The 25,084-nt window shown below is 39.3% G+C and overlaps 3 protein-coding genes across 3 annotated transcripts; 1 reads left to right on the top strand and 2 right to left on the bottom strand.

The window, feature by feature from the left end:
* The first annotated feature begins 6,035 nt into the window (after positions 1-6,035).
* Positions 6,036-7,731, top strand: LOC103709300 (myb-related protein Hv33). Its single transcript, XM_008794582.3, has 4 exons — positions 6,036-6,218; positions 6,348-6,545; positions 6,628-6,757; positions 6,855-7,731. The coding sequence occupies exons 2-4, from the start codon at positions 6,413-6,415 to the stop codon at positions 7,549-7,551; spliced, it is 960 nt and encodes a 319-aa protein (XP_008792804.1). The 5' UTR covers positions 6,036-6,218; positions 6,348-6,412; the 3' UTR covers positions 7,552-7,731.
* Positions 7,732-11,749: 4,018 nt separating this feature from the next.
* On the bottom strand, positions 11,750-18,690 carry LOC103709301 (DNA replication licensing factor MCM4). The gene is made up of 18 exons (XM_039131738.1): positions 18,599-18,690; positions 17,718-18,437; positions 17,461-17,589; positions 16,019-16,100; positions 15,797-15,929; positions 15,624-15,695; positions 15,326-15,457; positions 15,106-15,219; positions 14,776-14,988; positions 14,578-14,676; positions 13,783-13,943; positions 13,594-13,690; positions 13,106-13,267; positions 12,927-13,007; positions 12,742-12,820; positions 12,520-12,656; positions 12,389-12,439; positions 11,750-12,300 (listed from the first exon to the last, which is right to left on the bottom strand). Exons 1-18 carry the CDS (start codon positions 18,627-18,629, stop codon positions 12,226-12,228), a joined length of 2,568 nt encoding a protein of 855 aa, XP_038987666.1. The 5' UTR covers positions 18,630-18,690; the 3' UTR covers positions 11,750-12,225.
* A 1,294-nt stretch (positions 18,691-19,984) lies between these two features.
* Positions 19,985-22,196, bottom strand: LOC103709357 (peroxidase 72-like). The gene is made up of 4 exons (XM_039131739.1): positions 21,864-22,196; positions 21,428-21,619; positions 20,821-20,986; positions 19,985-20,563 (listed from the first exon to the last, which is right to left on the bottom strand). The coding sequence occupies exons 1-4, from the start codon at positions 22,086-22,088 to the stop codon at positions 20,151-20,153; spliced, it is 996 nt and encodes a 331-aa protein (XP_038987667.1). The 5' UTR covers positions 22,089-22,196; the 3' UTR covers positions 19,985-20,150.
* Positions 22,197-25,084: the final 2,888 nt, after the last annotated feature.

Raw genomic sequence — 25,084 nt, forward strand, 5'->3', positions numbered from 1 at the left:
TTTTATTAACTAAAGGTGTCAATGGTCAAGCTTGTCCAGCCCGACACAAATGTAGACCAAGGATTTAGGAATTCAGTTTTTTTATTTTTTTTTCTCTCACAGGCCAATTTACAGTGGCTCAAGCACCCAAGTCCACTTGCACCAAATGTTTAAGCAAGGGCCCTGCCTAGATTGATTTAGTGTTTATAGAGGTTATAGGCTCAATTAATTATTAGGGCCTAAACATTCAGCTAAAGATTAGTTTTCTTAGGTTTGGTTGTCGTTTAAGCTTAGCCTTATGGTGGGCCCACTGGGATAGATAAACCAATCTCAAACCCCATTTTTTGAAACAATGTACAAAAGAAGACGAGCAAACTAGCTCATCTACACGATACCAATACCATACGTACATAATATGTAAATATGGCTAATACCATCTGTCGTTCGTTCAACCCAGACTGCACATCGTGGGACAAATATATAAAAAATAGCCAAAAGAATGATTGGAGTATAAGAAAAACTTAATACCCAAATCTGATAATTTGGAAGCACTTCAATCTAAAACCCTAGAAATCTTATGGAATTCAAATTTTCTTCTAACATGCTTTTGCCATGCTGAATACTAGTATATAAATGAATTTTAATTTTCACAGTGCCGGACTCGAAAGACCTATTATTAGGGTTGAGCTCAACCAAAAACATCTTGTCCATGAGACATAACTCACCTCCCAAAGAGCCACATGAGACATAACTCACCTCCCAAAGAGCCACAGTGATCCAGTGGATATGTGAGCAGGGGCGGACGCGGGACAGACATCCTCTTCTCGACGACATTCGACAGTTGGTACGAGGTTGTAGTGACTTTCAGATAGTGTATATGTATCGGAAGGTGAATAGAGCCGCCGACTAGATCGCTTTTTATGTTGTATAGCACTTTGGAGAGGTCCTCTAGACACACCAGGCAGTCGCTCCAGCATAGTTATATCAGATTGTAGCCTTTGATTCTGCTGGCTGCACCTACACCAGAATTGGGTGAGCAGCCGTTGTACCAAAAAAAAAAAAAAACGCCAAAACCCAATTCCTTTCTAGACTGGCCAGCTGCAGCAGAACAATTTAGCTAAAAAACAGATAGAATTCATTAGCACGTGCGGGAGGACCAGGGTGTTGGTTACGTGGCTTCGAGCGGTGTCAACAGGACCCCGTTGGGCGGTAGCTGTCGGAGGCTCGGAGCAGCATCTTTTCTTTGTTTTTGGACGCGAGGAGGAAGTGGGGAAAATTAAAGTGATGTCGGGCGAGAGACCTCCCTTTTTTTTTCTTTTTTCTTTTTGCTAAAAAGAGACCTCCCTTTGTGCCGACGCTCCGCCGGTCAACGCACGTCAGATGGGTCCCACCGTCCATGAAGCAACGACACGTCAAACACGAGGTCGGACGCCATATTATCGCCTCTCTTGTGAGATAAACTTATCAACCATTACTACTACTAATATTATTATTATTATTATTCACATAGTCTAAGAATAATACATCTGATTTTGGGCCACTTGACTTCAAAAAATTATGATGTGTAAGAACCAATCAATTAACAACGTATACGAGGCCTATAAAGTGATGTTTTAATTTGAGATTAGATACGTACGTCTCATCCAAACCCGGCCTAATAAAAGACCTGCTTGTGGAATATTGGTTTGTTTCTTAAGAGAATGAGGTTAAATGAACCTGGCAACTAAGTGTTTCATGAACTAGTGACTCATTTGTTTGTAGCTTGCTTCCCTTCGACAACAAGTGAAAGAGGATATTCACTCATGCCTATCTTCAAAAACTCACCAACTTCTTCTCGCTTCATCGAATGCTTTGTAAAAGTTAAACCGTAATTTTGGTATTTGTCATAGATAGTTACTAGAAAGAGATTGCTGTAGTAAGCTAGGGTGAGTGTATGTAGATTATTTGTTTCTAATCTTTGATGAGTTTTCTTTCCAATGCCAAATGGACCAAGAAAAGGATGGTTACGTAACCGTGATGTATTTATGCAGGTGGATTCCAGTGAAGTGAAGTTGATTTAAATAATTCCATGAAGAAAAGTAGGCGTTGGTGGGAAGAAGTGCATGAAATCCAACATCCTCTATTTTTCCCTTTTTACTGTTTGCTCGTCACCCTGTCCATTGTTTAGTCCCCACCTATTGACTTTCAAAGGAATGCATTGAAAACCTTTAAACAAGAGGTAGACTGGAAGCTTGGATATATATGGTTCGTGGTTAGTGGTCATTGTTAGTCTTGTAGGGTATAATTAATTGGATAATGGAGAACAACTTGCGAGCAAAAACTCTCCTGGCTCCCTTTACATCTTCAAATGCTCAGGTCTGTCAAGGGATCATTCGTTTCCTTTGGTTTACCTTTCCACCTCTCTCATCCATTCCATTGCTTTGCCATGATGGAAGCTTGGATTTGGATTTGCATCTCAATTAGTTAGCAAAACAAAGGTCAATCACTAATCCATCGATGTAAGTTGCCAAGGAAACATTGCGTCAATCATCATAATGTTAAAAGGACCACCTTTGAGCACCAAGTCAGAAAACTCTCCTTATGCTGCAATTATTGTCTTTAGGACTAAGTCTGGCTCAACAAACCTTGACACTTTTTAAGTTAAAATCGCCTCGCTTAAGTAAACCATTGCGTCCGAGGAGACCTTGTTCTAGATAAACCAAAATAAAGTTCATGTTTTTTTAGTTTCTCAAATGGCACACTAAAGGCAACAACTATTACATGGCATAAAAAAATGAGGAGAAAAAAAAGGAATAATATTGTTGTCGTATCCAATACCTAATGATGTAAAAGAGAAGAGAGTGTGGTGAGCTTCAGTGTGTGAATGACCAATTCCTCTTATTTCTTTCTCCTTCTTTGGCTAATTGAAACCAAACAGAAGAAAATGAAAGAAAAAAGATTAGGTTGCCAAGCTTTAGTGGGATGATCCATCGAACACCAATACGTACATCAAACTTCAAGATTCACATTACTTTCCTGATGTTTATCCAAACAAAGTATGAAAATTTCAATAAATTGATTGCCAACATGAGCAGGAGAACTGTAAGGCTGCAGATTTGCTTGCAGATACAAAGTATATTAGCCACTTGCATATCACCAGGAATTATACATAAATTAGGAAGACATATAATAGAAATTGTCCATTTTATCCATTATTTGAAACTGTAATCATTAATAATATATCTTTTCAATTATTATAGAAGTAGAGGAATGTCTAAAATATATGAAATTGCACTAATGCCCTTTGATTGCCTTCTGTTACTCTATAAAGTATGACTAGCTCTTGTCTCTCTACTTGTTAACTGGGAAATGTTGATGATCTTCAGCTCAACAAAGTCTTCTCGAGTCATGATAAAATATTCGTGCATGGTTTAACATTTTAAAATACTAACTAATAAATCATCCAAAACTTAGAATAAGACGAGTAGATTTCACGCCATCTCATAAGATATCCTAGGCCCTAATTAAACAACCAAGGCACGTTAATATAATGACTTGCCTTTGTTTTAATCGTGCCCCCCAACCTCCTCTTTGCTCCAGCTTGTATAACTTGAAAGAAGAGCCACTATGATGTTTCCTTTGGTTCCAAAGGAGGCATGTCAAGGTCAAGCTCACGTAGGATGCAAGATCTTCGAGCTCACAACTAGGACTCCACCCAATGACCGTGACACCCGTGCACGTTTCTCTTTGCTTGAAATATATATTGACCAAAAAAATAATAAAAAGTAGCTACTTTAAAGCATGTATGGTTACCAATTCGACGTCAGTATATTTAATTACGATGTGTTTGATTCATGATCAGAATTGGAATCAGAATGATTATATTATCCGACTTGCTTGATGGCTGAAATCGGAATTGGAATCGGATTCAATACTAGGTGAGAGTCCGAATTAGATTTTAGAGAATTGGGATATTTCCCATTTTCTGTTGAAATCGGGAGGGCAATGGAACTCCCCCAACTAAATAGCTATAATGAGAGTCGCTCATTACCGTTTTTACCTCATTCCCTAGAACCAAACATGCCCTTAAACTATTTGCAGCTTGGCTCCTTGACGACAGGAGTTGCACCTAGTCATTTTCTCAAAATTGCATTCCAAGTTGTAGATGAGTTCAGATCAAATCAAGTTACAACAACAATTATAGTCTTAGACTCAATCTAATCCACTGTAGAATAGGGACCCTTCAACTAATACGTACCATCTATGACGGTCGACTCCCATAACCCCCCGCCCCCCACCCCAAAATTATTCAATTAATTAAAAGAGATCAATCACTTCATAATACCTTAGACAATTTCTTGACATAGGTCGATCTAAATAAAACACTAACTTCAAGATCTAAGTCATGCCAAAACTCTAATTTATGCTCAAACCATTTAAAATGCAAGTAATGCAAAGGAACATAAAGTAGTCAAGTAAAAATAAAATTAATATTTTTATATTGGCCGTAGTATATATTCATAACTAAAAGTAATATTACAATCCATGAATAGTGGCTATGCCATTTTATGTCATTTTACAATCTTGTATATTTTGTTGTAACTATGAGTAACGAACTTCTTTTAAGTCTCCACTAATTCAGAAAATATCTAGCAAAAGGCTTGACTGGACAATAACAGCTATTATTACCTTCATAGGGGTCAGTATACCTACATTAAAAAAAATAAAATTAAAAAGGGAAAATAAAGAACAAACAATGAAGAGAGGATCTGATTTGTATGCGATAAGTGACTTACGTATAATTATACGCTGGACCGCACCTCGCCGTGATATCCAAGGAACCTGCTAATCTCTTTTCCTAATTATGTGATCAGAAATCAGGGTTGATATAAAGAAAAGCAGCATGATATTTCTAAATGGGAGCATGTTTTGTATGAGAGAGAGAGATTCCAGGATGTGATCAGGTTACCTCGCAATAAGCTTACCATGCCCTTCAATCCAGATCAGCTAATTGAAGAAAGGGACACAGATGGGCCACCTGCAGGTAGAGTGGTTTCTAAGCTCTCTCTGAGTAGGCTCTTTCTAGATGAATAACCACAGTCCTTGGAGTTTAGTTAAAGATTGAAATGTTACATGATTTGATGCTGGATTGTAAGTTTCAGCAGACCTTGTCTACTCTCCCCATGAGGATCTATAATCAGCTCATAAATAATATGTAATTGCAATATAGTTTTTGTTCCTTTGTACTTCAAATGTTTTAATGCTTAACTAAGAGTTTTGTCCAAGGTCTCATCTTTAAATCCCACCCTCATCGAAAGCTTCTAATGCCACGACCGCGTAACAGCATTAAAAAAAATTCTAATTAAAAAAATTTCCTGCTTGTCTGATGAAAAAAGATGAATGGAATTCTTCTGAATCTTAAATACAATCATTAGGATTACACACATGGTAGGCTTGAGGCTTTCCTTATAAAGAAGTACTGTTTTTGATAGTCAACTAGGCATCTGCTCTGCTGAGAATAACATTGAGGTGCAGGTCAATTCTCGAATCCATAATTGTCAAAGAAACAAGGTGAAAACTTGATTCAAAAAATTTATCCTTGATGACAACCCAGGACCTCATCCAAAATGGCTAGCCAGAAGTTACTATTTGGGTTCTTTGATCCTGTATAAATATCTAAGATTTACCCAGCGAATAACCGATGTGGGACTAAACATACGCCCGTACATATCCTCACATGAGCCACGTAACTTCATCACAATTTTATGCTTGTAATGCTCAGCAGGATGCAAACTGATATGTTGTCGGTGGTTGTTGAGACCGACGAATTATCAGTACCCTACTATCGACCATACATGAAGATCCTCGATTTTGTTCAAGTAAATGAGGAAGCCATGAATCGTATATACCGATTAGAATGACTTTTGAATGCAAGCAGACGTGTGACTGTAGTTTACTTTAATGTATAGTAATATGAAGCTTCCTCACCCTTAACCACTCGAAGCTGAGTGTCATGTCTATATAGATGCGTGTCATTTCGCCAACTTACCGAAAAAGCTTGCATCTTTCCCTCCATCTCTCCTAACTCAAGTCCCCCACTGTTGCCAACCTCTTTTCAGAATTTTCTTTTTTTATTCAGTCGTTTCCTATAATTGAAGATACCTTGAATCGCAATCCATTGCAATGCAAGAACATCAAAGCCTTGCTTAAAAACCACTTGATTGTTTCACCTTCCTGTGTTCCTTTCTCTTTCTTTCTGTGTGGGTATCTCTCTCTCTATCTATCTATCTCTATCTTCCTGTTTCTCTTCATCTTTCTTCAATGTTAAGCATAGAACTGTATTCTATATAATTCAGCTGCTAATTTATTTGTGTTTCCCTCTCACAAAGCAAACCGCATCGAAGCTCATCCACAGATCCTGTCACCCAGAATTCTCGGTCGTTTATTCGGAGGAATGGGACGGCGTTCCTGCTGTCCGAAGCAGAAGCTAAGGAAAGGGCTGTGGTCTCCTGAAGAAGATGAGAAGCTCTACAATCACATCATCAGATATGGGATTGGCTGTTGGAGCTCTGTGCCCAAACTAGCAGGTGTGTTTTTGCACTCTACTTTTTCACAAACATTTCCTCACCATTCTCTCTGTATGATTCATCACACTTTTTCTTTGTCCAGGATTGCAAAGATGTGGGAAGAGCTGTAGACTGAGGTGGATAAATTACTTGAGGCCAGACCTCAAGAGGGGCAACTTCTCACAGCAAGAAGAGGGCTTGATCATAGGCCTGCATGAGATTTTGGGCAATAGGTACATAACATGCCTTGGGACTTCTCCTAGGAACCACATTTAAATCATACATAATTCAGTTACCGGTTATTCAACCTTCTCCTATTTGGAGTTGCAGGTGGTCTCAAATTGCATCCCACTTGCCAGGAAGAACAGATAATGAGATCAAGAACTTCTGGAACTCGTGCCTCAAAAAGAAGCTTCGGCAGAGGGGGATCGACCCGAGCACGCACAAGCCACTGAGTGAGAAAGAAGCACCAGGGGAAAAGCCTGGTTTGAACAATTCAATCAGTAGTGGTTCCACAGAGCATCTGCCGGTGAAGCCGGTTTTTGATCCTTTCCCCTTGATTGATATCCAGGTGGGTATCGATGCCACGGAGACTAATTCGAACCTTTACGACCAAATTCAGCAAGCTTTTAGGCCTTTTAACCAGAATGAGTTGTTAAACAGCTCAGGATTTTGTGATTATAGTAGTGTCTTGGATGTTTCGGAGAATTATGGCTATGGGGAGAGCTCAAGTAACAGTAGTAATTGGAACTGCAATGTAGGAACAGACATGAACAATGTGTTGGGAACTGAGGTTCTGAATTGGGCTTCTGACAACAAGGTAGACTCATTAACTCAGTTGCAGACCAATGGGATGGAAACTTTTGAAGGGAAGATTAGTCCATGGCATAAGAACCAGCACCATGCACAGAGTACAGAAGATTACAGTGGCTGTCCGATTAGGTCGCTGTCTCGAGACCTGTCAGAGGCCTGCTTTGATATACCTCAAGGGGAATTGGCAAATGAATTCAATGTGGATTTCTTTTGAGTTCTTCATATTCTCCTGCCCTCCCTCCCTCTCTCATATATCTTGAAATCATTGGAAAAAATTGTGAATGATAGAGGTGGAACTTTTTGTCTGTATTTTGCTTCAATTTCTTTGCTTTTTCTCCACTGTATTATGGCTATAGAGGAACAAATAATGTTACAGGGGTGTGCTCACATTACATTCTTATTGTTTTGCTGGATCTTCAGAAACTTTAGTGTTGGAATTGTTTTGATACATTCGCCATCATCAGCACCACCACCACCATCGCACTTGTTATGGCATATCTCCAACCGCCTTCTTTCGCATCATGAATTACTCATGCTTTTAGGCCAAAAAGACAGGAAAAGGCACTAAAAACTTACTTGCCGCCTTTTACTGTTGTTGTTCATTAATCTGTGATCTCTGCAGTATGTTTGTCAAACATAACTACTCTATCTGTACTGCTCAATAGAAATGAGTTTACAGCCTAATTTTATAACAATGTTGCTGTTAATGAGCTTGATCAATTGGTGACAAGGTTGCAATTGTCCTTGTCATCCATCCGACAACGAGCTTTTGGCCTCACTGACGAACATACTTGCAGTCGGAAATGTTCTACAAAACTGCTTTCTGTACACACGTTATTTGCCTTCATTCACCCGCCGAACTAGGTATTCCTTAATTTGTCCATTCTAAAACATGCTAGCACATCAAACCATATAGTTTATGTTGGATCATTGTTCAGTCCATCACTTCAAAACATAAATAGACATCTAGCTACCATACACATCAGAGAACTTTTTAAAATGCATGGTCTTATTGCAGAGGTGATCAGAATTAACAGGTAAAATCAGTCTTTTAGACAACACATTGCCTTCACCATATGGTGTAGTATATGGAAGTGAATTTGCCTCTAAGATATTGCTAGTCCATCTGGCAAGACCTATGCATTTATTTACACAATAAAGCCCTATTCATTATAACATGAGTTTAATGTAGATATTGATGAGAAAAGAGGGTTTTAATTTTTCTATTGATGCACTAAAACTAGATTTCAGGCTGCACTTGACTTATTGATGGATGAACGAGCTAAGAGTATGGACATTTACTCCAAATGCCTTTGAAGCTTACACCTAACCTGGCTGATTAAGAACTCGACTTCACTAGTAAGGCTTGCTAATAGATTAAGCTGGCCCTTTAACTGTGTAAGGCCACAATCGAGAAAATTAAGTTCGAAACCATTGCTCTCCACTTTCTCCTACCTAATCTACTATCTGCTTATGACAATGTGTTCAATGTCATGTAATGTCATATTATGGGTGTTTGGTAGTGCATTTAAGGCTATTTCTTTGAAATGAGTTTCCTTTAAAACAAAGTTGTTTCAAAGATGACAAACTTGCAAACATCCTTGTCACCTGACAGTAAGATTGGCTGAATTCAACAACATTCTTGCATGTCAATATTTTTTAAATGACTAATTGTGTTTATGTGATCATTGTGCTCGGAGACATGCTGAACTAGGTAACAATTAAATTGGTTTTATAGTTAACAATTCTCTTCAAGTGGTCCTCTGGATGCTCTTCTATGCTAATCCACATTAGCACATTGCACCATATAACTCTGCTTAAGTATGACAATTTAATGGACCACTTTAAGGAGCTCTTCAACTTCTAACTACCACATGATTCAGCAGAATCGAGCCTTAGCGAGATGATGATTTTCCGAAAAGGTTGTTCAAGTGACTGAGTATTGTTATTTCATTCCCAACCGTGAAGCTAACCAATATAGAAGAACATGAAATAAATCTGAATCCAAGTTTCCAACTGAATTTGAGAGCATATAACCAAGTAACAGATGCAGGTACCCAAGGTATATGCATGTACTCCGAAGCATGGCACCGGCCATTGCACACTCCACTTCACTTGTAGAGCTTGCAATGGATTAAAGTTGGTCTTTCAGTTTTAAATTTCAGCTTATACCACAAATTCAAGCAGATTTTTGACCCCTGAAGCAGGATTAATTCTCAGGATTTTGTGATCAAGGGAGTCACTTGAATACTCGAGAGAAACATTGTTGCAAAAAGAGTTCAATGGCAGTAACTGGTGCTGCAATGTAGGAACTGAGGCTGGAAAACTAGATCTTAGATTGGTCTTCTGGGAATAAGTTGGTGTTGAATATTGTCTTAAAAAATTCCTATTATAGATGTGTTTGTTACGTAATTATTTTTAAAGGAATGCTCTTGTTGGTGTTTGCTTGGGCGACAAGAAATTTTATTACTTCAACAAGAAGTAGGGTTCTGAAAACTCCATTAGTGTACATATATCTGATGGTGGAAGCTTGCAAAAGGGATGAAAATAGAAAGGTGATGGAGATGAGGGCAATCAGTAGCAGGGTTTTCTTTCAGGCTCAAATCTGTAGTTGATTTGTCCTATTATATATCCTTTATAATGCTGGCTTTGAGTTTTCATGCATTTTTTGTTTAAAATAGAAAAGAAAATATTTCCATGCACTTAAAACACACAAGAGTGTCAGCTCCAGTTAGTAGACCATTTATCTCCACGACATCCTCAAGTGCAGACTAGGAGCACCTACAGTGCATGTCCCTAGAGAGTATAATTCCCTAGTCATTGTGAAGTAATAGCCATTGAACAAAGAAAAGGGTGCCGCTGGTACCCCCACCCCTTGGTCATCTCAAAGTGAACTTCGATGGTAGTATGTCGTTGGACGGGGTGTCTGGAGGAGTTGGCTTTATCATCAGAGACCATCTAGGTGGTTTGATAGCAGCTGGTAGCCGCCGTGCGCCGGGACTCACTGCAGTCAGTGCGGAGCTGCGAGCAGTCTGGGAGGGATATCCTATGCGAGGCGGGTACTTTGTGCTGAGCATATATGCCTTGAGGGGGACTCCTCTGTGGTGATCGAGTGGATTCGGGGAGCGGACAGATATGGTGATGGTCATCCTCTCATCCGTGAGATTCGGAGATTGGCGCAGGAGTCGAGTGATTTCCGAGCGTTACATGCTTTTCGGGAGGCAAACAGTGCAGCAGACTGGGTTGCCTCTTTTGTTGCCCAGCATTCCGGAGAGGTCATATGGACATCTGTAGGAGATATTCCTCCTACCCTGTACGCTTTACTTTCTCTTGATATGGCTGGATGTACTCAAGTTAGAGCTATATGAAATGCCGCTTTTATCACAAAAAAAAAAAGAAAAGGATGTCTACCAACTCAGGATTCTGAAAATTTTTTGTTTCTGCATATCGATTATCAATGACAATGTCTTTTGTCGAGGGTGCAACCCTAAGGACAACACATATTTACAGGAAGGCAAACAGTGTTGCTGATTGGCAGACTAGAAGCACCTAAAGGGCATGCCTTTAGAGAGTATAATTTCCTAGTCATCATAAAGTAATAGCCATCGAACAAAGAAAAGGATGCCTACCAACTCAGAATTCTGGAAATCTTTTGTTTCTACGTAACAATTATCAATGATAATGTCATTTATCGAGGGTGCTACCCTAAGGACAACACATGTCTATAGAAAGACAAACAGTACTACTAATTGGATAGCCTCCTATGCGGCCTACCATGCTGCATTCATACCCGTCGGGTGTGAGCCACCGTTGTACTAAAAAAAAAAAAAAACAATGTCTTCTACCTTGCCATAGTATTTTTTTATTTAATAACAAATGATTCGAAGACGACAAACATGAGAAAAACCTTGTCAACCAACTGAGGCTAGCTGAAGCTTGAGCCATTCTTGCATGTTGATATATTCTTAATTATTAGCTTGTATACACCTGAACATCATATTCAGGGAATGTTGAATGGTGACATATAAATTGGTATTATAGTAAAAGAATCACATGACGTGGTCAGGTTAGCATATAGTATCATTTTAACTCTTATTCAGTCTGATGATTTTGCAACAATCCAAAATCTCTTCTCAATGATATTATTTGAATTCTTTAATCCTGTATAAATACTCAAAATCTATCTATATGAAACTAAATACAAGCCCACAAAGATCATCACAGATTTAATGGACCAACTCAAACTTCAAAGCATTCATTAATTTCTACCATATGAGTCAGCACAGTTCAACCTTATCGAAATGATAAATTTTCTAGAGGGGTGATTGCAGCCTCCAAGGTAACTTAAGCATTCAAAACTTTCAGAAATCATTAACTGAGTGATCCATGTCAAGATGAGATGGATGATGCTGGAAGGTTCAAGGTACAATGCCTAAAGTGGGAGTCTTGCTGATAAACTTTTCATCCTGGGAGTGATGGCTCTGAGATCAAATGTTCAAAAGAAACATGGAACAATGACAAATAGAAGCATTTGTTAGCACCAACAAATTCTAGTACATTGGCCCAATCAAAAAATAATCATTTTCATGTCAATACTTTCAGATAGATCATCTTAGCACCAACAACCATTTGTTTGGAACAGTCCGGCGAAGCTGTGATCACATTCAATTGGCAATTCAGTAGCAGAATCTCTTGGATAATCCTCTGGCAGAATGTCATGACCTTCCATTGTTTAAAGGCAACAAGGAACTTGGAAGGTTGACAGAATCAGATGACCGACATCTCCAGAGCACATAATGAATCACCCCCAACTGGCGAACAACAGAAGCTTCCCCTATAAGCACCCCCAACTGCCGAGCAACAGAAGCTTCCCTTATAAGCGGTCGCATCATATCCTCTTAACACTATCTCCATGAAGGACAATGAGACCCTCACTCATTAGAGCGGAAAGGGCATTGCGTAGCTGACAAATTCCACAACAGTGCCTGAGTTAGTAAAAATGCAAAATCTCAAACCTGAACAGAATAAATGCATGCCATGTTGAGACTTACATCATTCAGATGAACTTCCACAGAGCTTTGTTTCCTCAGCTCTTCCAGCAACTACATCATTGACATGTTGGTTCAGCTTACAGTCAACAAAATTTGGATAGTTGCTCCATATTATAAACAAGATAACTTACATCAATTAAACGCATGGAGAGTCCCCCAAGCTGCATTTTTTCCATTACAAGGCTGCGGGTTGCTGCAACTAGATTCTCCCGTCTCATCCTTTCGCTAGCAGATATTCCAGTCATGATAAGATCCATGTCGATCGTCCCTTTTGCAAAATATTAAGGTCAGTAGCTGCAGAAACTCAGGAGGAGAAACAAGGGTTAAAATGAAAAGAAAAGGAGATTTTCTACCTGTAGAATGATCAGTTGCTGACTGCTGCAATGCAACATCCAGCAGTCTATATGCCTCCGACACATCATGAACTTCAACCTGTAAACATGATCAATGAATTCATTTTTTTGAAGGGAGACAACATACAGATACAATTCAATCCCAAAACAATGAAAATTGCAACAGCAAAAAACAAACTCATTACCCATTCAGAAAAACGGATGCGAGCTAATGCTTCACTTAGACGTATCAAACTCTCAATTTGCCTAGCTGTTGCTGTGATCACCTACTCATGGAATGCAGAGAGGCTCAGGTATGTGACATGAAATTAGTATGATTATCAGCATAAATGTTGTAGATAGCAATTTTTTATTGTTCCATTACCTTCTTCCTGCTTCCTGGAGCATTCCCTCTTTTCCTCATTTCAACATAGCGATGTGTCAATTCTTCTGCTGCTTCATCAGATATCTGGGGATGAATGTGTTTTCTTGCATAGCTAATGTATGCAACCAAAGTAGGTAGGTCCAATACATCTTGCACTAGGGTCTGCAAAGTGGGAAGCATTTAAACCTGCTATCAGCATCACGCTGACGGAATATGAAACTTACAATGAGAAATATCATAGACCCTGATTCATGAGCCCATTTCCTACGTTATCCACTTCTTGTCAGAAACAAATTCATTTCTTTTCCATTGTCGAGAAATATTTACAGCAGCACAATATATTCATCATTCATTATTAAGTGCTTTAATTTATTTCTACTGATGTATTTTTCTTAATTTTTTCAACAATACCCCAAATTCTACAATTCAAGTTTCCGCCCAATAAATCAAACCATAATACTAATAAAAAATAATATGAAACTTCTAACCTCTGGATTTTCATAATGCAATGAGACAATATGCTTGGCCAAACGTCTGTCATTTTGTTCATCAGCTTTATCCAGAAGTAGGTAGATCAGGTCAAACCTGGCAATAAAAAAGGCCTAATTATCTAGATAAAAATTCTACCAAGTGTACTAAATATGGCTTATTATCTTCTTGCATTAGTATCTTCTCACCTGGACAGCAAGGTTGGAGGAAGGTGGATATTTTCAATCACCGAGAGCCGAGGGTTATAGCGCGACCCACTAGGATTTGCACAAGCCAGGACTGAAGTTCTGGCATTTAGAGAAGCAATAATCCCAGCCTTGGCAATTGATACTGTTTGTTGCTCCATAACCTACAAGAGTTCCAGAGATAAGAACTTAGATGTTTCAGAAGCCAACAGCTTATACAAATATATAAAGAGTGAGACTGAAGCAAAAAACTTACATAATCAAGAAAATCTTGAGATCAGTTCACAAATAAAACCAGTATAACATCTAGACCATAGTTACCTTTCTCCTTGGGCTGCTTGGTTCAGTTATTGTTACATGATTCAAATTTTGTTCTCTATTAATGGATCAGGCATTGGAATGGGATTAGAATTCACTCCATGTGTATATATTTCAACATCATAGTATGTGGTTTACAGAATGTAAATAAAATAATTTGCAACCAAGGAACCGGATGATATAAATTATAATAGAAAAAATTTAAAAGATGGATGGAGAAAGATGAGAAGATTTCATACAGTTAGGAATTAATTGGACAATTGTTCTTATAAAATCCTTTCGTTCATTGTTACCAATTCACAATTTCGTTGTGATTTGACAAACTAGGTGAATATGATCTAGGGTAACTATGCACAACTATGACTCGTGCAGAATAGTTTTTTTTTATGGATGCTGAAGATTTCTTGGAAGTACAACAGAAATTTGCAGTACATCTAACTAAAAATAAATATTCAATTATACTATTGGAATGCATAGTACCTCGTGCAACATGCTGCGTGCATTTTCAGACATTTTATCAAATTCATCAATGCAACAGACACCTCTGTCACTCAATACCAATGCACCACTCTCCAAAACCTGAACACATGGAAATATTAAACTTAAAATCCCCTTGAGCATCAGATGAATCAAACTCATTCTAAGAAACCATAAATAAAATAAGACAAACTATCATACAGTTTCACCAGTCTCTGGGTCCTTTGTAACATAAGCAGTCAGGCCAACCGCTGAGCTCCCTCTCCCACTGGTGTAAATGCCGCGAGGAGAAAGTTTATGAATGTATTGGAGCAGTTGGGATTTACTGGTTCCAGGATCTCCCACAAGCAGGATATTGATGTCTCCACGGAAGCTAGCCCCAGATTGAAGCTTCAGAGCATTGCCTCCAAAAAGCTGAAAACAAGAATTTGCTAAACAACTTGTTGGTAACATATATTCAACTACTTACAGATCCTTCTATTTTATTCTTTGGATGAAAGATATAAAATAGAATGAAGATGCCATATGGACCTGGCAAAGAAGACCCCTTTTGACATCATCCAATTCCCATATGTTTGGAGCCAAGGATCTGGTTAGCCTATCATAAATATCTGGCAATTTTGAAAGCTCTTTTAATTTCTCTACCTGAAAATCCCAAAAGCATGTGAGAATCGATGGCTTAAACCTGTTATGTTCCAGAAATGATTTAAGCCTAGGGAGACTTAGAAGTGAAAGGGACAGAAAGCAATACCTTGTCTTGATAATTAGGACTTTCATCTTCAACTGCCCTGTTGTTAGAAGTGTTACTATCGCATTCCAGTGGGTCCTCAATGTGAAGCTTTGATTTGTCTGTCTTCTTTAAATGAAGGCAATCGATGTATGTCTGTCATTGAAGAATTCAAGTTATAAACCACTATCTTTAATTTAGTTTATTTGTGCCATCCCAACTTTGAGTTACCGCTATCTATCCTCAATTCAAAGTAACCATCATTCACACAAAAAGAAGGGGAATTACAAGGAGAATTAACTTGATACATCCAGCTTATTACCTTGAATATAGATTTTACTGTCCTCTGAGTTGGTCCCATTCTAATACTCATAGCTCTGTATATCCCAGTTATCTGCAACCAGAGTAAAGAAATAAAAAAAGACACTAAAATAAGGAAATGCAAAGGCAGATTCTCCAAAAAAATTCAATATAAGTTAAAAACTCTTTTCTAACCTCAACTCTGTCTCCAGGTTTCCCGGAGTCCACAAGTTTGTCATGCATCAAAATGCTGACTGTGTGTGGAGTCCCACCTTCAGGTATCTCATCTGGAGTCTCCTGCAATTTCACAATCTGTTTGTCTGCAAATCTGATACCACAAGACCCACCCATAAGTTACTATAGTGCTTTCATTAAGTTAGAATATTGACTAAAAGCAAGGATTTGACTAGGAGATACCTGCATCGATTATGGACCAGCGTCATGGAATTCAAAGCCAGACACTCTGGTTTTCCACACCTGGTTGGCTCATTTATTCGGCCTAACCAAACAAAAATTCTGAATGATTAATAGCATGAAAAAGAAAACATTATCATTCAAGTAAGCTTTCAAATGAAATGAGTAATTAAATAAAAAAAGCACATATCAAGAGACAAATCAAAAGTATAGGCAGCTTTATTGGCATATGATTAAGTATTGTTTAGATTTTAGAATTTGTATTTGTGCATGCTTATGAAAACCTTGGAAGATGTTGCTGTTGCCGAGGAGCTAACAGAGGAGGTTCTGGAGTCAATCGGATAGCAGATGACATATATAAAGTGTAGACAGCTCAAGTTCAAGAAGAACTTTTTGCATGCCAATTGCATCTCTAAAACATTAGGCAAAAGCCTTCCATTTTTTATTTTCCATAGCATGAAAACTCCAATTGAACTCAGGATATGACTATAGGACCTATACAATGAGGATTTTATGCTATGTCAGTATTTATTGAATGCATCACTTAAAAATAAAAACATAAACCTATTAACTCCACCAGAATGTGGCCCACTACGACCAGACATATATGTGCTCTATGACTAACTTTAAATATAAGGTATAAGGTGAAGAATCTGAAACAAGCAAGTCCATGAAAAAGTTCTACTTGATTTGAATTGTAGGCTTCAATTTCCTCGATGTGACAAAGGAACAAGAATTAGATACACCACAGAAGAACATTACCTTTTATTTAACCTTTTTTTTTTGGGGGGGGGGGGGGGGGGGGGGGGGTTAATTTCATCAGACATTAAGAGAAGGGAAGCATAAGTAATTAGCGAACATTGCTAACAAGCTTCTAATAGCAACAAATTAGTATTAGATCAAAATTATACTATATTCAATCAGCTCAATATATCAGTAAAGATTATCAGATGCAGCTCTAAATGGATGAAAATGACTGGAATCATAAAGATGTCGCATGTTCTAGCTTCTGCTATCTCCTGCTCTTGGCCCATGTTGCTTATTGTCAAGTGAAGTTAAGCAAGAAAGTTTCCTTGAACAGTAAGGCAGTCAAGTGAAGATGACCAACATATATCGCCAAAAGAATGATAAACAGAGAGAGATGGTGTTTAATAGATGTAAACGAATTTCATAGAATTTGTGGTTTCATCAAAAATTGGCAGATGATTCAGTCGAAACAGAAACTAGTTGTCATGACTAAGTAGAACGACTGTCATCAAATCCTACACTTATCTTCTAGCATAGGTTTTGTTACTGGCAAATAGACTGAAGCAGATCTCACTCATGATTTGCACCATTAACTCAAACAAGCAAATCAGTTCATCAGTTATTATCCCTCAAAAAACTCAGTTCATCAATTTGAATTGTAAAAATGATATGCCTAATATATATATATATATATATACCTCTATCAACGAGTACTGGTTCAGAGTAGTAACCGCAGACGAGGCAACGGAATGTAGCTTCCCTGACCTCGGGTATGATGGAGCTGCATCGGATGATCATCCCCTTCACGGACACCATCTTCTCAATATCTAAACAAATCAGACCCAAGAAAAACATTCAAGCAACGAGCAAAATCGATACACAATTAATGACATATGGAGTTAAACAATGAGTAAATTAAAAATAATCATTTCAAGGAATGTAAATACGTGGGTACCAGAGGGGTTGAGATTTCTCATGCTGACGGAAGACTTGAGATTAAAGATCCTAGTTTGGATGTGCTTCTCGAACAAAGGGTTGATCCGGCCAACCAGGTCCATGAGCACGATATCGAAGATGGCAAGCACCTCGAGCGGGTACCTCACCATCTTGCTGTAGAGGTCGGGATCATAGTCGAACACATCATGCGCATCAACGTCCAAAGACTCCCCGCCCTCCAATTCAATAATGCGGTGCACCGCCCGCATGTACTTGCCCTCCTCCATGATGACGTCTGCCAGGCCGGCCTCCTGCGGGTCCCGGAAGTTGCGGAGGAAGCGGAGGATGGCGGCGTTGACGTCCTGCACGCTGATGTTGGTTCCCCACACAAACACCGGAGTGGAGTCGGCGTCCACGGGGTCGACATCGTCGTCGCCTGTGTCGGAGGAAGGGGGGAGGTTTTCATCGGTGGACATGGGGGTGGAGGGGGTCTGCCAGCGGCGGCGAGAGCTGGAAGGTGTGGAGAAGATGGAGGGAGGGGCGGCGGCCGGTGCGGAGGGTCGGGGAGGGGGAGGGGGTGTCTGGTAGACGCCGAGGGAGGGGGAGGAGGCGAAGGGGCTGGCAGCGGGGGCTCGGCGGCGGCCCCTTGTAGATCTACGGCTTCCGGTGTCGATCGATCGGGAAGGGGATGAGTTGGTGTTGGGGATCGGGCTGGTGCGGCCATCTGGCGAGGATTCACCTGCCAATTGATCATTTCAAGAAACTAATCTTTAGACAAATATTCGATCAGGAAAATGAGCCTGCCATGAATTCCGATCTTTGAAAGGAAGAAAAAAAAAACTTGCATAAATCAACAGGAGAGAGGGGGGAGGGGGCGGTGGAGAGAGTGAAAGAGAGTACCACGCGGCGAAGAGTAGTCGGAGGAGGCCATGGCGGGTGGGGCGGTGGGAGGGTGAGAGAGGGGGAGCGGAAGAAGTGAGGAAAAGAGGAGGGCGGATGAAATGGCGGGAGGGACTGGAGGATTTCCCGCCAAAAATGGTCGGTGATGTGCGTCTGAACTGTTAAAAAATGAACGGCTATGATCTATCATTCTGTTAATTTAAGCATTTCAACCAAAGTTTTAGATCTTGCACCACAAAAAATAAATTCCGTTCCTAATCGGGTTTGGACTGTATCTTTCGTGCTAAAGAATAATTTTTCTTCTTCGGCACCATCTACCATTATATTGTGCAATAATCACTTCATCAGAATGAGAAAAAGAAATTGAAGTATTTTGAAATTTGTGCAAGACGCAATCCAACGACTGGCATTTGAAAAGAACATCATTTTTTTCGTGCCAAAGATACAGCCTCTAATAGGCCTTAGTGTCTTGCCGAAACACAAGCTATTGGGCGATCTAATATGTTAGGTTATTTCTGCTCTTCAGGAAGCTAGTAGGACGAATGCCCATCAAAAGCAATTTATATGGAGAAATACTGCAGGGGTTCAGGTGAGGTTGAGTGTGTAGTCCCACGCTAATTATTCGCTGAGAAAATTTTGGATACTAATATAGGATTAAGAAACCAAAAAAACACCTTCCGACTAGCCTTTTGAGTGAGACCCTAAGTTATAACAAATGATATCAGAGCGAACTCTGCCTATAGCCTATACGGACTGGAGGACTCTGCAACATGGGTTCATAGAAACTGACCACAAGCTGATAGTGGTGGTTGTAATTAAATTTAAATAAATTGAAACTTTTAACCTGACGAGGATATCGGAGCTTGAATGAGAAAAGTACGTAAGGACTCATACGGGCGTGTGTTTGGTCCCATATCAGTTATTCGCCGAGGAAATTTTGAATACTTACACAAGACTAAGAAATCCAAAAAATACTTTCTAGCTATCCTTTTTTTGATGAGGTCCTAAGTTATGATAGATCAAGAGGTTAGTTTACCCTTCGTTAGTGGTAGTCCAGAGCAATTCAACATGCGCTTTGGGGATAGTCTGGAACAGTTCTAGCATGCTTGTGCAGCTTATAAATATTTCAGACATAGTCGGATGCAATGCAAGCTTGGCCTCGAGCAGTTCTTGGGTGTGGCTCGGTAGCATTTCAGTCAAAGATGGATGAATTCAAGCTTGGTCTAGAGCAGTTTTTGGGTAGATGGAAATGATCTTTTCCTAGTTCGGATTGCAAGCTAGTTAACCAATATGAAGAAGTAGCTTTCTCATTTGATAACAAATGTTATCATTATGTCTAGATATTGTTGGTCCCCCAAAAGAAAAGCCATACCCAAAACCAATAGATTGTGTTTAAAGTCCAAATTTATTGATTGTATAGAAAGCTTCACTAGCGAAAATATGCCTCTACGAGAAGAGAAGCAACAACAATAACAGCATGCAGCTCGCACACATGTAAAACAGAACAAGCTACAAAGACAACTAGAGACAAATCCCATATTGGTTCACCACTTTAATGGTTAACCTTCCTGCAGTGCTTCCTGATCTCTCCCCTTAACCCAGTGAGTGGGGAGATGTTGCCCATCTTCACCATGGAATTCGCAAATTGCTCGAAGAAGAGCTCATTGTTCTCTGCATACAGCTTCACCAGCTGCATGGTGGCTGCACTCTTAGTGAAGAGGACCTCGTCGGAGCTGAGGAGGCCCTTCTCGGCCATGAGGTTCCTGAAGTAGTTGTTATCGAACTTGGTGGGGCTCACAAAGTCCAACGGAAAGAGGATCTGGTCGCCACCCGACTGCGGGCATCGGGTCCGCAACTGGGCGGCGTAGGCTGCATCGAGTGTACCATCAGGGAGCCCATTGCCTGTCTGGTTGTAGAGCCGTTGGCGGAAGCTGGTGCACCGAGATTGCCCGATCGTGTGGCTGCCTGCATCGATCGGTCCACCGGTTATCAGATCAGATGGTTATTATCTGGTGTACCTAATATATAAGGATTTATGTAGGTATATATTTAATTCTCTATCGACTATATATGAGATATTTTGGATATTTATACAGGACTAAAAAATCTAACTAATATCTTCCGATTAGTTTTTTTAGATAAGGTTCTGCAATACCAAATAATCAAAATAATGCCTCCGTTTCACCAAATCATCAGAAGATTATGGGATGCATTTAATTTACCAGAGAGAGCGACCAGATCGACAAGGTCGAGGCCTTGGAGCTTGAACTTAGTGATGATGGTGGGAAGGGTGTTGTTGGGAGCTGGAATGTTGTTGTTGGAGCCACTCAAGCTTGCCCCCAATGAGTCCCTCCTCCCCAATGGAACCTCCCAGCTAGGACCACCGGCCTAATTTCACAACACACCACCGAATGAAACATATAGAGTCTTAGATACAAAAATGCAGAAATTAAGCTCTAGATTTGGAAGAGTAATACATCAATCCTTTTAACTTCCAAGCATAAGTAGGCCCAAAGAGACAAGTTTGAAGGATAATAGAGAGGGTAGGCTATTGTTTCTCGACATTCGCAGACTACGGAAGGAGTGTGGCACCCTTGACGCCACACACACCTACCAGAAAGCGAATGGTGCAGCGGATTGAGTTACCTCCTATGCGGCCCACTACTCTGGAGGTTTCGTTTGGCTGGAGCGTGCCAGAGTGCCGCGTTCTTTATCTGTTTTGTTGTTTTCTGATTTTGTTGGCCGCATCCACACTCGTAGGGTGTAAACCGATGTTGTATCCACACAAAAAAAAAGAAAAGAAAAAAAAAAAAAGGATAATGGCCATACCAGAACTGTAGAATCTCTTGCCGCAAGGGCTACGATGTCAGCGCAGGACACCGTAAGCGGGCATTCCTTCTCCAATGCAGACTTGATCTCATCGATGACTTCGAAACCTCTTGCCGAATTCCGGTTCGGGTTGGACCGCTTCTCGCTAAGGAAAGTCCCGGTGCTGTCCAGAAGAACGGATGCATCACAGCCCTGCAAAAGTTCAGCAGCCTCGAAAACCTTTAAGAAGCTATTTGCTACGAACAAGAGAACTAAGACTAGTTTGGTCATAGTATTCATGGTCATTCTGAAAAAAAAGTAAGGGGAAGTTGAGGGATATGAACCATTATATGATTAATATACACTGAAGAGATGCAGTTAAGAGCAATAGTGACCACAATACTGTAATGAATCTGGTGTAATTTTCTTCCTTGAAAAAATGGATTAGAAGAACCACCTTGACAAAGCAGTCATGGAAGTGAAGCCGAAGCAGAGAAGCAGCCATTCGTGCTTCCTTTGCAACAGCTTCGGCAACGACAGATCCCACAATCTCTTGCGCTTTCGGGCATGAATGGTCGTAAAACTGTGGGTAGAGGTGTCCGTCGGGATGAGGAAATGCAAAACAGAGAGGAGAGAGAGCAAGAACAGAAAAAAAGACGAGGAACCTCATTGAGGGAGCCATCTATCTCTACACTTCTCTTGTAGGAAAGGCAACGAGCTAGTTTTAGAAGGAATGGAGACTCGGAAGGGAGAAAACTGCGAAAAAGGCTTATGTTTTGTGACAAAAGAGGAGGTCTTCTTTGAGTATATATAGACAGAAAATATGATACCTCGAGGAACATACGGGAGTGCAGGGAATAAAGAAGTGTTGAGAGTTGGTAGGCTTTATTTAGCTTCTCCCTCCCACTCCGTGATCATCATTTGTAGAGTAAGTAGTACCTAAACACCCTTTGGCTTCATGGCAATAATATATGAATGGGAAGTAACTAAATTGCCCTTACTTGGACCAAGGAATCTAGTAAGGACCATCACTTCTCTATGCTTTCGTCTTTGGATCATTGCTTAGCTGCCATTATAAGAATGCTTATAATTGTTTACTATCCACCAGCTATACAACACAAATATTTTATTTGAAGGGATATATATATTGCAGATATGTAATGGAATATTAATAATAAATATTAAATATAATTATAGAAACAATGAGAATAATAAATAAGAACTCTTGTAACCCTGCTATAACAATCATAATGTGGATATACGTGTATTCAAAATTATCTATAGGCACACTATGTAAAAGAATACATATATAAAACGAGAATATAGCATGTGTGACACGTATATTTTATTTTATTTTTTTAAAATAATAAATGTTTCTGCTGTAGTAAGGGATGATTATATTTTTTTAGGAACCTTTAACAACAATTATTTAAATTAAAGATGATGATAAATGTTATTGGAAAGGACTTTGACTCCTCGACCTTGTGGTTAAAAGCCGCGCCCTAAAATTATCCAGATGGGATAGGAGAAATGCAATATAAGAAAATGCATTCAAGTTATTCATAGTAAAATGTTTATGCATCTTATATCGATTTTTATGAAATTATGATAGTATTAAAACTTGCTCTACTTTATTAAGCCTAGGTGTGGTCAGGATTCATTTTATGGCTGGTGGTTTAAACAAAAGCATTCAAGTGCTGGAGTGGTGTCATGCTACCATACTGAGGCCATCCTCTTTTTAGGAGCATGTCAATTGTTGTGGAAATTACCATGCAAAAATAAGCAGAAAAGAAAAGTCACTCAAACAAAACTCAGGTTTTTTAAGCATTTACATTGCTTTATTTGTGACACATTTCACAAGGAGCAATGGCATTGCATTGCAACGTAGAAGCTAAGTAATTTTTTGAGTGTGAATTCTAAGTTATTAAAGCGAAAAGTAGAGAGGAGCAATGGTGATTTCTCTCACATGATGAAGGAGACTCCTCCAACCCTCGGAATTTGGATAAGTAGCAGACATAAACTCACCCTCAACCAAATAGTTGAAGCTACTTTTGATTGCAAATTGAGTTCTAAAAGGCTCATTTTGGAGGTCAAGTTGCCTTCTCTGCAGAGTTGTCCAACCTTAACCTGAATTAGTCCGCTGCAACCGCCTTGTCCATAACTCAGCACACCATTTCCATTGGAAGCTCATCGATGTGTGGCTAGAAGAAGATAAATCTGAAGGTCAGGTCACTTAGCAACATGGTTTGCAACTATTTATCCACATCATCAATGCTATTGATGTTTGTAAAAGGTTTCTTTCACCATCAGTTAGAACCTCGAAACATGATTTGTTTATCGATATCCATGTCGCGTATGCATTTTGAATGTTCCATTGAAGACATTAGACAGGTTTCGGACCTTCCGTCATCATATATCAAATTTTGGAAAAGGTGGACCTTTACTATTAATTCAGTTTTGCATTAGAACTTTGGCTTCAAAGATATCAAGATGTCAAAATATACAAAAAGATATCAAGCAACATGAAGCTAAAGGAGTTCAATTAAGCTACTGTTACACGCAAAGCTGAGTGTCTCAGACTGTAGCTGGACCATTAATTCATGAGTACTGGGTTGTTTTTTGGTTCCAAATTATATGCAGCCGGAACGGATTCATTCTACGTACAGTAGACATTTTTCAAACACAATAACATCCCCATTTTTATTTTCTATGGATGTTTCCAATAGATTGGTGGACTCTAAGCCCTCTGTTCACTTTAAAAAAAAAATCATGGGACCAACTGATTTCAGGAGAATAGAACGAGCATTCTAGTAATTTAGTATTTCTATGTTTTTCAAAAAAGAGTTTTTTTTTTTTTACTAAAAGGTAGAGGTATAATTAAATCACCTGTGAAAGAAAGAGAAGGTGGAAGAAACACATCCTTTTTTTTTATTTCGTAATCAAAATATTATATCCTTGACAGGACCAGAGGGTTTTGGTGATAATTAGGTTCAGCTAGAGTTCCATGAAAAGACACAAAAGCTTCTGTTCGAGACCAAATTAAAGTGGGAACAGTGGCACCTGCCACTTTAACTCTTGCTTTCCCTTTTGCTTTTGAAGCCTAGATATTATTTTTTTTCTTCTCTCTCTCTCTCTCTCTCTCTTAATTGTTAGTGTTATAACCCTTACCAACTCTAAAAGACTTAGAAATATTTGTGCCTAAATGGTTCCAGGAGCCATAGATGGGGACTGAGTGTGTTCTAAAGTTGTAGTTGGGGGACCAGCCTTGTTTAATCTTGTCAATATTAAATAAAAGCCTAGCCTCTGATGTGATGATGTCCGTCCCCCAAACATGGTTGGTGGATAAGCATGATTAAAAGCAAAGCATGCAACAGTGCAAGCTTGTGTCTTGAAATATATTTAATAATTTAAAAGTCTGAAATATGATAGAATATGTGGCACCAAAATGATTTGCAGTAAGTTCCACATACGTCCATACTTTTTTCTCTCTGTCATTTATCAACTTATCATAACCACAGCAATAAAAAAGACATATCAGCAAACCAACATAACGACACATTAAATGCAATCAAGAGTGATCAATTCCATCAATTTACCATGATGCATCATCTAAATGAGTATGCATGCATATAGATGATCGGCCGGCCACAAAGAAAAACATGCAAACCATATTTTCAT

Source organism: Phoenix dactylifera, chromosome 11 (assembly GCF_009389715.1).
Source record: "Phoenix dactylifera cultivar Barhee BC4 chromosome 11, palm_55x_up_171113_PBpolish2nd_filt_p, whole genome shotgun sequence".
NCBI lineage: Eukaryota > Viridiplantae > Streptophyta > Magnoliopsida > Arecales > Arecaceae > Phoenix > Phoenix dactylifera.